Source organism: Malania oleifera, chromosome 7 (genome assembly GCF_029873635.1).
Source record: "Malania oleifera isolate guangnan ecotype guangnan chromosome 7, ASM2987363v1, whole genome shotgun sequence".
NCBI lineage: Eukaryota > Viridiplantae > Streptophyta > Magnoliopsida > Santalales > Ximeniaceae > Malania > Malania oleifera.
In genome coordinates, this window is record NC_080423.1 from 64,031,219 (window position 1) to 64,048,132 (window position 16,914).

Sequence of the window (16,914 nt, forward strand, 5' to 3'; positions counted from 1 at the left end):
AGGAAAATCTTGTTTTATCAAATATAACATCTTGAAGACTCATTTACCTTATTTATTTTAAACCAAATCATACCATGAAAATATATAGCTTAAACTCAATGGTTTAATCAACTTCAAGAAGTGACTCAATGAGAGAAGCATCACAACATTTCTGTCCTTTGTTGTACCGAAGACACTTAATTGTAGTGTCAAATTAAGTTTTTACTTTAGTTTCATAAATTCAAAATTTATACATAACTTCAATTTTTTATATAAAAAATATATAAATATCCAAAAAAAATAATATCATTAATAAATGTAAAAAAAGTAATTTTTATCTCTCAAAAGATATTAGTAAGGATTCACACCATAGAGATTTAACAAGTTTTACTTTGACTGTCAACTACCAAATGCAACCTCCTCCTTTACACAAACTTGAGATCGAGTGTCTCTAAAATGATTTAGGATTTTGAGTGCATCATAGGTGGAGTTTTTACCTCTTAAAAGGTGTTGCATATAAATCACACACACTATGTATCAACCCTTATATGTGTCCGTGTAATCTTTATGCACCCTCTAAAGATGCAATGTGGAATCTATCAGCCATATAGGAAGTCAATCGATGTGCATAAGGATAGAGCGTCGCTTAACCAAAAGAGTCATAATCAAAGTTGGCTCAAGACATGATGATACCCTTGCCCATTTAGATACATTTCATCTAACTATCATGCCATTGCTTGAAATGTCAAAAGGTTAGCCATAGAACTCCCTTGAGATTGCACAATATCTTTTGCAAAGATTTGAAGTTCCCATCAGTAAGAAACCTAGAGATTCGATTAAACAAAATTTTAACAATCAAGATCCTTTAGGTAGACAATCATAGGTATATTTTAATTAGATTGATGACTAAAAGAGAAAACAAGCCCCCACACACCTACCACACGACTGTACCTACTACACCACGTATGATGACCAAATCAAATTAAACGTCCTTTGATTAGCTTTTTTACCCTTCCATTAAATATTGGACCTTGCATTGCTCACAGTAGTTTGATTTGGAAAACACAAGAATTCCTCCCCTAAATAACCTTTAGAGGGTGCTAGTGTGGCTAAGGGACCCATATTCAAATTGATTCAATGTTCATTAAGTTACACAAGAATAAGTGCAAGGAGGGAATGATATTCATCAAGCAAATAAATAGCTTAACCCGAAGTTCTACACTAGGAAACATGATCAATTAAATACCAAGTGGCCAATAAGGTTTATCATTGCTTAAGAGAAAAAGGATCATATTTTGAAACAACTTAAGCACAATACTCTAGCCAAACAATGAAACTAAAAAAAAGAACAATAATATCTCAACAATACCTAAATACACAAATCCTGTCTTTTCAATGGATCCTAAAATGCCTAAAACAAGGAAGCCACAAGTTATAAACAAAAGGAAACCTTTCTTTTTTGTGTTTTCAAATTCAAATATTTTATATTTTTATTGACAAATTTAAAGTCATATGAGCCATGTCAAATAAATAAACCTTATAGAAACCTTTTTCCTTTTTTGGGACTTTTGATATTTTGACCTAAATATTAAGAGAAACCAAGCTACAAGTACTAATAAACCAACAATTAAAATAAATGAATAATCATATACAAAATTTATATTGACTTTCCTCTTTCTTGTTTTTTGTCATTCTTCAATGTTTGTTTAGAAAGAAACTTGAAATATAACAATAATAATAATAATAATAATAATAATAATAATAATAATAATAAATTATTTAAGAAAATATACCAAAGCAAAAATTCGATTTCTCTATTTTTTAATATAGTTCCATATTTTTATCAATTTTAATTAATATTTTAAAATTTAAAATAAAATGAACATGAAAAACAAAAGTTAAAGCATACATTTGTGCATGGCATGCGCGCAAGAACTGTTCACCTATAGCCTACTAGTACTCATTGTCGTTGCTCACATCTTATGGCCACAATTTTCCATCCATCGAACTCTCTCTCTCTCTCTCTCTCTCTCTCTCTCTCTCTCTCTCTCTCTCTCTCTCTCTCTCTCTCTCTCTCTCTCTCTCTTTTCTCGCTCTTAAACCTCTCTCTCTGCCTATGGTCTATGTAGTGTAATTGCTGCAAAGTCCACCACTGCCATTGTTATTAGAAGAACCTTAGGCCATTGTCGAAGCCTCTAATTGTTGTAAGAATCACTTTGGAGTCTAATTGAACGTTAGCTTCTTTCCTTCTACTTGGATTTACAATAGCAACATGAGGAGTGATGATCATGGTTACCACCCCCTTGCTCCTATGATGGTTTTAATGATTTACATCGGAAGAAGCCATGCGAGCCTCAACTTCCATTTTTGGCAATTTTTTCCTTTCTCGAAAGGATGATGATGATGATGCTAATGATGGTGATGTTGAAGATGGTGGTGTTTATAAAGTGGGGATGATTATGTGGGTCTTGGAGAAGATGGTGGTATTAATGACGAGGTTACTATAATGATGATAAGGATATTGGCAAGGATGATGGTGTTGAGGAAGATGGTAGTATTATGATGAAGATGACAATAATGATGGATGGATGGGATGGTGGCTATAATGATAATCATGATATTCAAGGGTAAAAGTTTGATGATGGTGATAATAAAGATACAAAGATGATAAAAGAGATGATATCCAAAAAAATGTGATGAAATCCATGAAACGGGGGAGGTAATATAAGATCCTTATGTGTGCGTCCATGGAAACAAACAATACTTCTCTTAGTCATTGTGCTCCCAATGTGACCTATTTCTCTCTTTTATCTACTCAACGTGTGCCCTCTAATCTTTAAGACATATTATGCAAAGATTTCTCTTGCTCCCTCTCTTTCTTGCTCTAGACTTCCAAGTCATGAGCCCTCTCTCTTTACCCCAACAAACCGCTTCTTCGGTACGCCACCCATAGTTTATTTATTTATTTATTTATTTAACGTGTGGGTTTTGAATTCATGTTTCCTCTCTCCTCAATCTTGAACCTATGCTTTTAAGGAGCCCTAGCCTGCCTTTTATAAAGCTTTGGGAGCTCCCGGTTTTGCCTTAATAGCCCATTTTCCAAGAATACCCTTAAAGTCTAAGGAATTATCTTTACTTGTCCTAAAAGGGTGTTTATACACTTTTTCTCGCACATTTTTAATAAAGAAAGGCTAGCAAAGTCAAAACACCCTCCTATTCTAATTCAAAGAATTTCCAAAAGCTCGAAAAATGTAAAATTGAAGCTTTAAACTCCTTTAAACCCAAAATGTGCTTTTTAAAACTTGATAGGAAATGGGGGACTCTACTTAAGTGCAATTAAATCAACCTTTTCTCCCTATTTGCTTAATTATCCAATAATAGCTAAAATGTAGGCTAAATTGACTCACAAATAAAATATGGTGTAAACAGTGTGCATATATTTGTCACTTTCATGCCGTTTATTTTTATATTTAAGCTTTGTCTTCACCCTATTATATTCATCTTCAATAATATTCCATAACTCAAAATCAAGAAATTGAAGATATACTCTCATTCTAGTTTTCCAATATGTAAACTTAGTACCGTCAAAGAGTGGTGATCTAATCAAGGATTGCCCCTCTAAGGCTAGGGTAAGAGTGTTGGTTGCCTTGGATCACTCTTTGATGACTAAGTTAAATATGCAAGAGTACTTTCTCTACTACCAAGTGTTGTCCTTGCTTTCATGGTGGCAAGGACATCAACTATGCCCCTTACTTCGATTGAGGTAGGGATACCACAAGATTTTATTATTCGAATAACATTCCTTAGAAGGGTTGATATACAACTTGAAACATCAAATATGAATACAAAAACTGTCAGGGCAAAAATCTAGTTATTGCACAAGAGTTGTTAGATTTTTCTTTTTTATAAAGAAGATGAGAAATTAAAAGATTTAAGAGGGATAAGGGTAATAATATTGGAAAATATTATACCAATTTCTCTTATATATAGAGTTTGGATCCAAACTAGTCATTTTCTACCCACTAGAATATGTCAGGTTGTCCAAATTTTTGACCTATCCCTTTGACTAGTTATCACTAGCCATTGATACATTTTTCCCATAGTGGTCGACCTATCAATTGGAACAATCAGCTGTTGAACCTTTTTTATATGAACCAGCAAGTTCCGATTGCACAAGATGATCTGCACATGCCAAGCAGACCCATCACAAGAGCTAGAGCCAGGACTAATTGAGAAGTTGCTTGAGCAAGATTCAGTGGAGGCCATGGACACTAAAGAAAAAGGACTTTCTTGAAGAGCCTAAGATGGTAAATTGTCTAAAGACGTGTGAAGCTAAAACCTTAAGGTAATAGGGGTTGTTTTGGGAATTTTTATTGTTTTAATTAAAGTATGGGCTAAATAGTAGGTCAATTGTGTCAATTAAGAATGGCATGTGACTTGCACATGTTTCATTAAGTGACATGGCATGCTTAAGGTTATGTGGGGCTATTTTATTGGCCAAATTGATGTCATAGTCTATTTTTATTGGTCGGGCTGATGTCATAGGTTTCTTTTATTTTCTATAAGTAGCCAACTCTCCATTGTATTGGAAAGAAATATTTTTGGCTAAATACAATTCCAAGTGAGGTTTATTTCTCTTCAAGTTCTTCATTGAACTTTCACCGAACTTATCAAAAGTGCTACCTTTGTGGTGTTCATCCATTAATTTGACATTCTTGGTTTGTGCTTCACGTCAAGCAATAGGTCAAGGATCCACTACCATGTAGAATCTTATTTTGGGTTTGGGGTTTTGATAAATTTGATTTGGGGTCTCCGGACGTTCATTCTTGGGGTTTTGCATCATTTGGCATTAGAGCCTTGGTTCAAATCAGGTTCTATCTATCTTATTGTTCTTATTTCCTTTTGAAAATTCTTTTATCTTATAATCATTTATCCTTAATTCATATTCTTCTATCATATGATCTACCTATCTTGTTTTCTTGTTTCCGAAATTTGTCATCTCTTCTTTAATATCATCCATCATCAAGATTGAATCTTTTGTGGCGGGAAATTGCAAGAAACACAGCAAGGCTGATTAGAGCACAAAAATAAATAAATAAAAAGCCATTTTGTGCATTCAAAAAAAAAAAAGTAGAAAAGGCAGTATTTTGCATTAAAAAAAAAAAAAAGGAGGCAGCGGCTTGAAGCTTTGTGCAACTTGTGACTACACTTAACTTGGACTCTCCTTTGGCTTTATCTTAGTCCATTCTAAAATCTATTCGATTTATTATTATGATTTGTGTTTGAAAATATCCTTGGTCGAGTTGGTTATTTTGTTCTATTGAATTTCTTCTTATCTCGTTTGCGTCATTATTGTTTTCTTGGATTCTTTTTGTCTTTCCTTCGTTGTTTTGTGTCATGATTTAGTTGTTCTACTGTTATTTTCATTGATATCTTGTTTCTAATTCATTGATTTAATTGTTGCGTTTGGTTGAACTATTGGTTTGTTTGGGATTAGTTCATTAAAGAACTAAAAGAGAAATCCTAAGTGGTAAGAGGCACGAGTGTGTGAGCGTATCAGAGGAAAAAAGAAAAAAAAGAATGTCAAAACACTAGCGTTGAGTGTCATGGTTTGAGGGTAAACACATAAGGGAGTGAGTGAAGAATTTTTTTCTCTCTAATATCCTTTTTGCAAGTTTGAAATCATGAGTAGAAATGCGGTTGGCGCTGAAACTTCCAGAAAAGGTAGTGAGAATGAGAACCCTCCACAAGACTCATTCTTCACCTTACAAGCCATTCAACCGCAGTTTGAAAGACTTAATACGGTTTTGGGGGAGTTCAGAGATAGGTTGGATAGACAAGACGCTACAATTGATGGACTGAGAAGATGGCAATCCAATGAAAGGCGGTGAAGGCCACATACTCCTCCAATTGTAGAATTTGACCATGATATAGGTGACAATGAAGCAAGTGATGATGAACATGATGGTATTGACAGATTTTCTTATCAAGGTGCTAGGCAAGAGTGGCAACCTCGATGGGAGCCAAGGGGTCGAGATAACATCGATAGAAACATCGGAAGCATCAAAAAGAAGATCCCTCCTTTTCAAAGGAAAAATAACTCGAATGTATACCTTGAATGGGAGAGGAAGGTTGAGCTCATTTTTTGAGTGTCATAACCACTCAGAAGAAAAGAAGGTGAAATTGGCAGTTGTTAAGTTCACTGACTATGCACTGGTATGGTGGGATCAAATTCTTCTTAGTAGGCGTAGAAACATGGAAAGGCCTATTGAGACATGGGCTGAAATGAAGGTGGTGATAAGGAAGCAATTTGTACCAAACCACTACTACCAAGACTTACACCGACGTCTTCAAAGCCTTACCCAAGGTACCAAAAGTGTGAAGGACTACCACAAGGAGATGGAGATGGCTATGATTCGGGCAAATATTGAGGAAGATAGATAAGTTACAATGGCACGATTCTTATGTCAATTGAATCGGGAAATTGCTAACATAGTGGAGCTGCAGCACTATGTGGAGTTAGAGGACATGGTGCATATGGAAATGAAAGTGGAGAGGCAACTCAAACACAAGGGTGGAAACAAGCATACTACAACAACTTCAACTTCCCATTCCACATGGAAACCGAATTGGGGGAAATCAAAAGAAGAAAGGGTTGTTTCCAAATCCATGGAAGAGAAGGAGAAAGGCAAAGACAAAGTGGGCAGCCATGAAAAGGGTACAACTTCTTCAACCTAGTAGGTACAGAAATACCAAGTTCTTTAGGTGTTTGGGGACTGACCATATTGCACCACAATGCCCAAATAAAAGAGCAATGATTATGAGAGATGATGGTACTATTGAGACTGATGCTGAAGAGAGTGATCATGAGTCCATTCCTTCACTAGAAGAGTCTAGTGAAGTTGAGTATGCTATCCATGGCGAGGCATTAGTAACTATGAGAGCTTTAAACATGCATGTGGTTAAAGATGAAAATGAGGAGCAACGTGAGAATATATTTCATGCCCGATGTTACATCCATGATAAGGTGTGTAGCATGATCATCGATGGAGGGAGCCGCACTAACATAGCTAGTACCACATTAGTAGAGAAGTTGGGGTTGCAATGCATAAAACTTCCTAAGCCTTACAAATTTCAATGGTTGAATGAGTATGGGGCAGTTAGAGTGAATAAGCAAGTGCTGATTGTATTTTCAATTGGAAAATATTCTAATGAGATTCTATGTGATGTGGTCCCTATGCATGCTAGTCACATCTTATTGGGTAGGTTGTAGCAATATGATCAACGTGTCACTCATGATGGGTTCAAGAATAAGTATTCCTTTATAAAAGATGGGAGGAGTGTGACCCTTATACCATTGACTCCTAAGCAAGTGTATGAAGATCAAGTGAGATTGAAAAGAGCAAATGATGAGAAAAACAAAAGAGAGACTGAGAATAAAACAAAAGGTGAGGAAGAGAGCATTGAAAAAAAAAAAAAAGGAGAGAAAATGAGGGCAAGAGAGGAGCTGAAATTAGAAAAAAAAAATCGTAAAAATGAGGGGAAAACAGCGAGAGAGGAAAAAGTGAGTTTGTATGCAAAAGAAAAAGAATGTAAGAAAGCTTTTTATGCGCAAAGACCTCTAGTTGTACTCATGTACGAGGCATATTTGAGCACTAACGAACTCACCTCTTCCTTGCCTAGTGTTGTTGTTTCTTTGATATAGGAATACAAGGATGTCTTTCTTGTAGACGTGCCTAATGGTTTGTCACCGATTAGAAGAATTGAGCATCACATTTACTTCATCCCCAGGGCTATGATTCCCAACTATCCGGCCTATAGGAGCAGCCCCAAGGAGACTAAGGAACTTCAAAGACAAGTTGAGGAGCTGCTAGCCAAGGGGCATGTAAGGGAGAGCATAAGTTCGTTTGCGATACCCATGCTATTGGTACCAAAGAAAAATGGAACATAGGGGACGTGCGTGGACTGTAGAGCCATTAATAAAATCACTGTAAACTATCGTAATCCTATCCCTAGACTAGATGACATGTTAGATGAACTGCATGACTCTTACATCTTTTATAAAATTGATTTAAAAAGTAGCTACCATCAAATAAGAATGAAATCAGGTGATAAATGGAAAACTGCATTTAAGACAAAGTACGGTTTGTATGAATGGTTATGCCATTTGGTCTGACCAATGCACCTAATACTTTCATGCGCTTGATGAATCATGTGTTGCGTGCATTTATAGGTAGATTTGTTGTTGTCTACTTTGACAACATCCTAGTGTACAACAAGAATCTTGATGATCACTTGGATCATTTGAAAAGTGTACTGGATGTTCTCAGGAAAGAAAAATTGTTTGCTAACCCAAAGAAATGTAATTTTTGCATAGAAAAGGTTATTTTCTTGGGGTTATATGGTGAGTGCTAAGGGCGTAGAAGTGGATGAGGAAAAGGTGAAAGCAATAAAAGATTGGCCAACACCTAAATCTGTAACTGATGTACATAGTTTTCATGGGTTGGCTAGTTTTTATAGGCGGTTTGTGAGAGATTTTAGCACTATTGCTGCACCTTTAACTGAAGTGATAAAAAAGAACGTGGCCTTTAAATGGGGTAATGCACAAGAACATGCCTTTAAAATTTTTAAAGATAGGTTATGTTCTGCCTTATTGTTGCTTTTACCTGATTTCACTAAAACTTTTGAGATTGAATGTGATGCCTCCGAGATTGGTATTAGAGTTGTTTTCATGCAGCATAAGCATCCCATTGCATATTTTAGTGAAAAGCTTAATGGGGCAGCATTGAACTACTCCATGTATGATAAAGAATTGTATGCCTTGGTGAGGGCATTGGAGACATGGCAACACTACTTGTGGCCTAAAGAATTCGTGATCAACTCTGATCATGAATCATTAAAGCATTTGAAGGGGCAGGGTAAACTAAAACATCGCCATGCCAAATGGGTAGAGTTCAACGAAACCTTCCCATATGTCATTCAGTACAAGCAAGGGAAAGAGAATGTCGTGGCTGATGCGCTTTCTCGCAGGCATGCCTTAATTACTACACTTAGCACTAAGCTGTTGGGTTTTGAGTACATAAAGCATTTATATGCTAAAGATTCTGATTTCACTAATGTGTATGAGGCATGTGATAAAGTTGCATTTCATAAATTCTATAGGCATAATGGATGTTTGTTTAGGGAGAATAGACTTTGTGTGCCTAACTGCTCCTTAAGAGAATTGCTTGTGTGACAATCACATAGCGAGGGTTGGATGGGAAATTTTGGGGTACAAAAGACTTTAGATATTCTGCATGAACACTTCTTTTGGCGACATATGCATAGAGATGTAGAAAGAGTGTGTTCTAGATGCATTTCATGTAAACAAGTTAAGTTTAAAGTCTTACCTCATGGCCTTTATACTCCTTTCCATGTTCCTAGTGAACCTTGGGTAGACATTTCAATGGATTTCATATTAGGTTTGCCTAGGTCCAAAGGGGGTATGGACTCTATATTTGTGGTGGTTGATAGATTTTCTAAAATGGCCCATTTTATTCCTTGCCATAAAACTGATGATTCCACAAATATAGCCGATTTATTCTTTAGGGACATTGTGTGATTACATGGCATTCCTAGGACAATTGTGAGTGATAGGGATGTTAAATTACTTAGCTACTTTTGGAAGGTTTTGTGGGACAAGTTAGGAACTAAGCTATTGTTTTCTACTACTTGTCATCCTCAAACAGATTGTCAAACTAAAGTAGTTAATCAGACTTTAGCTACCTTATTGTGTGCGGTCATTTAAAGGAATTTAAAATCATGGGAAGAATGCATACCACTTGTTGATTTTGCCTATAATAGAACTGTGCATGCTTCTACTAATTTTTCTCCATTTGAGTTTATGTTTTTAATCCTTTGACTCCATTGGATTTGATGTCGTTACCTATGAATGAGATAGCTAGCTTAGACGGGCAATACAAGGCTGACTTTGTGAAGAGCATCCCTGAACAAGCACAGCAGCACATCGAAAAGAACAACCAACAATATTCATCTCAAGCCAATAAAGGGCACAAGTTCGTTACTTTTGAATAGGGAGATAGGGTATGGGTGCATATGAGAAAAGAGAGGTTTCCTACTAAAAGGAAAACAAAGCTACACCCAAGGGATGATGGACCTTTTCAAGTGCTAGAAAAGATCAATGACAATGCATACAAGTTGGATCTACCAGGTGAGTATAAGGTTAATGTAACTTTCAACATTTATGATTTATCCCCTTTTGATGTAGGTGATGATTCGAGGACGAGTCGTTTTGAGGAGAGGGGGAATGATATGAACCAACAAGCTCCAATTGCACAAGATGATATGCACGTGCCAAGTGGACCCCTCACAAGAGCTAGAGCCAAAAAGGTCAAGGAGGTTGCGCAAGGACTAAATGAGATGTTGCTTAAGCAAGAGTCAATGGGGGCCATGGACACTAAAGAAAAGAACTTTCTTGAAGAGCCTAAGATGGCAAATTGTTTAAAGACGTGTGAAGTTGGAACCTTAAGCCAATAAGGGCAGTTTGGGAAATTTTTATTGTTTTAATTAAAGTATGGGCTCAACAGTGGGCCAATTGTGTCAGTTAAGCATTACATGTGACTTGCACATGCTTTATTAAATGACATGACACATGACTTGTGACTTGCACATGTTTCAGTAAATGACATGGCATGCTTAAGGTTATGTGGGGCTATTTTATTGGCCATATTGATGTCATAGCCTATTTTTATTGGCTGGGCTGATGTCTTGGGTTTCTTTTATTTTCTATAAGAAGCCAATTCTCTATTGTATTGGAAAGGAATATTTTTGGCTAAATACAATTCCTAGTGAGGTTTATTTCTCTTCAAGTTCTTCATTGAACTTTCACTGAACTTATCAAAGGTGCTACCTTTGTGGCATTTATCTCTTAATTTGATATTCTTGGTTTGTGCTTCACCTCAAACAATAGGTTGAGGATCCACTATCATGTCGAATCTTATTTTGGGTTTGGGGTTTTGATAAATCTGATTTGGGGTCTCTGGACGTTCATTCTTGGGGTTCTGCATCACTTTTTCTTGGATTGATTAAAGTATCCCCAATACTTTTCTTCAACACTAGGCAAAGGACAGCCCATTCTTACCTTATTTCCAATTCCTTTCAAAACTAAAAATTTTTTCAACAAATTTGAGTTTTAGAGAAGGTTTTTTCCATAAAGTAATAAAAAGCATGGAGTTTAAGTACATAAAGCATTGCAATTAAAAGAGAAACAAATAAAAATAGAACAATATAATGTCTTTAAGCTCTCTTAATCTCCCAACTCTAACAGCTTAAAACATGTTGAATTGTATAAAAAAAAGCATAGCCATTAGATGAAATTAGAATTTTATCATTGAAATAAAATGAATGAAACCTTGAAGCTAACACAAAAGAGTCTGCTTTACAAAGGTAGGGGCCTTATAGTAGTGTAGAAGGTATTTTGTCAACTGATTTAAAATGGGGTTGACTCGTGCTGCTTTACAATGGATGACTTGAACTGCTCAATAAGAAATTATTGGTTCTCTATATCTGAGTTCTAATTTATAAAATCCACAACCATTTTCTTGATTGTTTGGCCCTCACTAGAATCAGTGACAACAAGAGGGGTTTACCTCAATAATAGGGGTTTTTCCATGGACGCCATGGATTATAAAAGAAAGAATGAGGGAAAAAAGGTCAAGGAAGTGAAATAAGATTTTATACGATGAGAGATTGGTGGAAATGAGACATCAAAGACCAAAAAGAAAGTTAAACTAAGAAAGATAAGAGTTTTTCTTTAAGATCAAAGGCATTATCCACTCAAAGTAATCATCAATGGGGTAAGAAAGGGAAATAAGGGGGGAAACTTCTTAAATAGGCGAAAATACATGATTATGGGGGCAAAAAATCGAATGATCAAAAATCCCTAAGAGTCCAAACAGCACAACAATAGAGATGATGGTTAGGCGAAGGAAGTAGGTATGTGTTTTTCCTTATGCATATTGGGAATCACAATGGACAAATCGAAAAGCCCAAGTGGCAATAAGAATGTCATATGATTCAACCCTTGATTAAAATTGAACATGGTGGTATGCTCCAATACCACTTGTCGGCCCAAGAGTATATAGAGTCAGAGGGGGGTGAATGGACTCTTTTGTGTATATTCGACTTTCTCTATAAAATAAAATTCTTGGAAAGATTCAAGCAATTATATCACAATATATGAAATGTAAATTATGCACAAGGCAAATAATAAGGAGTAGGATAGAGAAGCTTAATACCTGTATTTTTACGTGGTTCAACACCAAGCCTACATCCACACCTTGAGACCAACTCAAGGATTCCACTATAAACTCCTTCACCGGCAAAGAAGTCTTACAACAAGGGAACCAATCCCTCAATGCTCACCAAGAGCCTTCTCTCAGAAACAAATCCCTACCGCTCACCAAGAGTCATAAGGTTCACCAAGAAGCCTTGTAAGTTGGTTCTCCAAGAACCTTCACCAAATGGTTCACAAAGAACCTTACAACTTGGTTCACAAAGAACCTTTTGCAACAAGATGATGATTACAATAAAATGCTCCTTATTGAGCTGATATCAAATACAAAGCAAACCTCACACTACTCTCTGAAGGAATGATTTAAACAAGATTAGAGAGTAAGAGAGAATTGAGCACTTGTGATAAATAGCTAAAATGCAAAGTGCCTAGGTTTTGTATTCCAAGATATTTTTCACTATAAACTTGTAAAATCACCAAAATCATTCCTAAACAAGTCTAAGAACTTGTTTTTATAGTCAAAACCCATGCTAGCAGTTATCTAACTGTTAGGAGCAAATCCCAAAAGAAACTTGCCATTTTCTAGCCATTGGTGTTCAGATCATGATGCGAATCATCAACGAGTCTATCCCAATCGTCGATGAGTCACCCTTAGTTGTCGAAGGAAAACCCCTTTTCATTGACAAGTCACCTGGGCTAAAAAATCGTTTGGCTACAAGAAAAATTTGTCGACGAGTCAATACTCATTCGTCAACGAGTCCCAGCAATTCATCGATGATTCAATGCCCTGGGTTGAAAACTCGTTTAGCTACTGGAAAAATTCGTCAACAAGTCAATACTCATTCATCGACGAGTCCTAGCAATTTATCGATGATTCAATGCCATTCATCAACGATTGACCTAGGCAAAAACTTAATTAGGCTACTGGTTTTATTAGTCAACGATTGTTTTATTTTTTTTTCATACCAAAAAGCCTTTTAATAACTTAGAATATTCTTGGACAAAAGTATATTAAATATCTTAAGTCTAATGAAGATTAATACTTGTCCAAATGAGTTTCCCTTTGAATATAAGATATCTGGTTTATGAAAACAAATTTGAAAGTTCATTTTGATATCTTATATGCTACAATTTCCTTTATAGAAATAAACTTGACTTTCTTTTAGGACATAAAACATGTTTTGTCAAAATCGGGACTAACTATGTAAATGTTCATAAAACCAAAATGTTTGAAAACTTGTCCCTTTAGAAAACATATTTAAGTATAGGATATTTTTGTCAACCTCTTTGTTTTTATCTTTGAAAACCATGAGTGTTGAATTTATGACTTAGTGAAATCCTGTTAATCATGTGTCCTAGTATGCATGTGCATTTTGCTCAACTCTTGCTCAAAAATCATATGTGAAACAAAACTGCAAGAATTACAAAATATGCCTACCTCATGCAACCCACATTACTTATAATTTAACATTAAGCTTCCTTTGGTTGTGTTTGAGTTCTTTCTGAGTGAGTGTCCATCTGATTTTTCCTACTTAACGTCTACTCGATCCGATCTTTGCCTTTGATCTAGCACTCCTTGTATTTGTCACTTGCACCTGTACTTGACATGATTTGCAAAGATATGATACACTAGGAACAACAAATAGGTTAATATCATCAAAACATATAAAACATTATTATGTAGCCACCAAGGCTAACAAAAATGATGACTACCCATTTGTGAGCATTAATTACTCAAAACAAGTAGTCAAATGAGACATTGTTTCTGCAGTTTTTGTGCACCTAAAGAAATGTGAAGGAAGATCACATATTAGCTTATTAACAATGAGAAACTATGGAAGTTCAAGCCCTATATTGCATTAGTTTATTGGATAAAGCTGAAGATTGTGTGATTTATAATGGTTTGGCCATGAAGCAAAGAGGAAGAATCACCCCTATATTAAGGTCTCCTAAGTAAGTATTAGGCAAGGTTTGGAATGCCCAATTTATTGGCCCATATTGTCCACATACAAGGCTTCAAAAGGGTACCCTAGATTTTGCATGATTTTTAGTAAAACACAACATCAATAAAGGGATTTAATTATACATGAATTGGCAAAACAAATCAATCTAGGAGTCAACAATGCAAACATTCTTAAAGGGGACTCAAATAAGCAAGAACGTAAAAATTTGATGAATGGCGAAATTCGTGGGATCCGGCCCCTCAGGGAAGTACGTTTTAGTTTCATGTCAATTAAGCAATGGAAATCAGTCTAGGGATGTTGAAATCCTTAAGATAGGGTTGATAGTTGACGATAGGTATAAAATTAGCTCTATAATAAATAGGAAAGGACTTGATAGACATATTCAACCCAAAGCCAATAGACTCTTTATTCATCCTCAACACATCTCAATCCCTTCCTTTCACTCTTTCTCCCTCACTTACTATCTTAAAATACTCTCCCCTATCTTCTCTATCCCTTCTAATCTAAATCCAATCACCTCTCTTTTTCTTCTCTTTCTATGATTCTATGTTCCTTTCCTATTTCCCTATTATGTAAGGCACTCCCTAGATAGTAATTAGCCTACGGAGTCAAGCATAAGGTCCTAAATTCACCACTTCAACACCACATTCCTATAATTTCCGGCATCACTCTAATATAAAATTTGGTGTAATTATCAAATCACATACCCCTCTTTCAAGGTGTTCAGTTAGTTAGAAATGATTTTAAATAAATTCTTTGTAAAAGTATAATGAAACCAATGCTCAGTTATGCTTATAGAAATAAAAATGAACTATTAAGCACTTGTAAGACAAATAAGATTGTATGTCTAAAAAATAGTTCTTGGAGTGAAAAAAAAATTGTACTGTGTGTGCAAATTAAATAAATAAAAGATAAGGAAGCAATACATTTTGCATTAAAAAAAAATAGTCCATTCTACATTTATCGACTTTATTATGCATTGTCAAGGCTTTATGTTTGTTAAGTAGATTTAGGTATGCATTATCCAAATCCGATGTGCCTTTTGAATGATCCCAATTGCACCTTTTTATGAAACTTAACAACCCTTATTGTCTATGACATAAGTGCATCATCAAAGCGAAAATTATGCCACATGCCACACAAATAATGTACATATTTGAGGCCCACCTTTGTATGACAAATATGTGTACCATGTTCATGTATATAAGGCAACTAAAAAAATTCTTCTTTTCTAAAATGTAGGACCAATAATGCTATACAATTCCTTGTTTATTTGAAAACCAAATCCCAATTTTCATTTTGACAAAATCTTCTTAATTATTCCTACATTATGCCTCTAAAAATAGTTCAAGATAGATGCAGGTGGTAACTTATCTTTGAGAAAGATTCACAAATTGTTCAATGACGTATATATTTTTGTAGGCAATTTCAAGAGAGGCAAAAGGATTTGAACTTGGAGAAGCACATTACTATGTGGTGTTGGTGTGTAGTGCAATCATTTGGCAGTTTTTCTTCTTAGGAGCAATAGGGGTGGTCTTCTGTGCCTCTTCATTATCATCTGGTATCGTGATTGCAGCTCTACTCCCAATAACAGAGCTTTTAGCTATTATAATCTACAAAGAAAAGTTTGAGGCTGAGAAAGGGGTTGCTCTTGCTCTTTCTCTTTGGGGTTTTGCTTCCTATTTTTATGGGGAGATGAAGCATTTCAAGAAAGCATGCGTTCAAGTAATTGAAATAGAGATGCCTTAAACTGTTATAACATAATGACATACACCAACTTCTATCGTGGTTTTCAAATTACGAGCATGTCTATATTAATTTTTGTATGCACGTAAGCATACAAGATGACCAACATCATCAAAACGGTCCCAAGAGGCAAAATGCATCCTATATAAAAGGAAGGACCGAATCCTCTTAAAATTCTTTTCTTTTATTTTTATTTTTTGAATTATATTAGCTTCATATTCCATAAAAAATTATAGCTTGCATATGTGGTTTGCCAATTTTTCTTCATAAGCGGCCACTATTTAAGGTTATGTTTCAATTATCATGATAACCAAAAATCGTTCCAACACTTAAAACCAAAACATGTGAAATTTAGTAACTTTTCATTCACTTGTAATTTCACAGGGAAAATAGTCCAACTATGCTTAATGCCCTACAATGGTCCAAGCTGGTCAAAAGTGGAAGTTTGTGCAATCCACTAAATAATTCACCTTCTCTAAATGTTTAATCCACTTAAAATGTGAAGCAAATTACTTCAAATTTCACCAAAATCCTCCATTTTATCACTTTCTATGATGAAAAGCAAATGGCAAAAGACAGCTCATCAGTTGTAAATAATTCACAAAAGTACATTCTAAGAATGTAACTTGCAACTTTATGAAGAAGAATACATGAAATGGACTTTATGAAAAAGAATACATGAAATGGATACATTGGTTTTGAGTTATTTTTCTAGCGATAACCCCATCATGAAACAACTGCTTTGTCGAAATTTGCTGCTATCGAAATTTGATGCCCATCATTTGTTTGTTTGATGAAATGCTTTAGAGAAATACAACTACTTGGAATATAATGGTTATAGATTATTCTAGGTTTCGAGAAAGCATGCTTAATGTTTGAAGAAATGGCTTTGAGATTTGGTGTTATGCATGGTTCACTATGATCACTGCATAT

At 35.3% G+C, this 16,914-nt stretch overlaps 1 protein-coding gene across 1 annotated transcript in view; it reads left to right on the forward strand.

Annotated features, from left to right (window-relative positions):
* The window catches only part of LOC131160131 (purine permease 1-like), a 46,253-nt gene extending 30,098 nt beyond the window's left edge, over positions 1-16,155 (forward strand). Inside the window, exon 2 of the mRNA XM_058115487.1 lies at positions 15,658-16,155. Coding sequence (XP_057971470.1) covers positions 15,658-15,984 — 327 coding nt within the window. The 3' untranslated portion in view covers positions 15,985-16,155. The remainder of the gene's footprint in view (positions 1-15,657) is intronic.
* Positions 16,156-16,914: the final 759 nt, after the last annotated feature.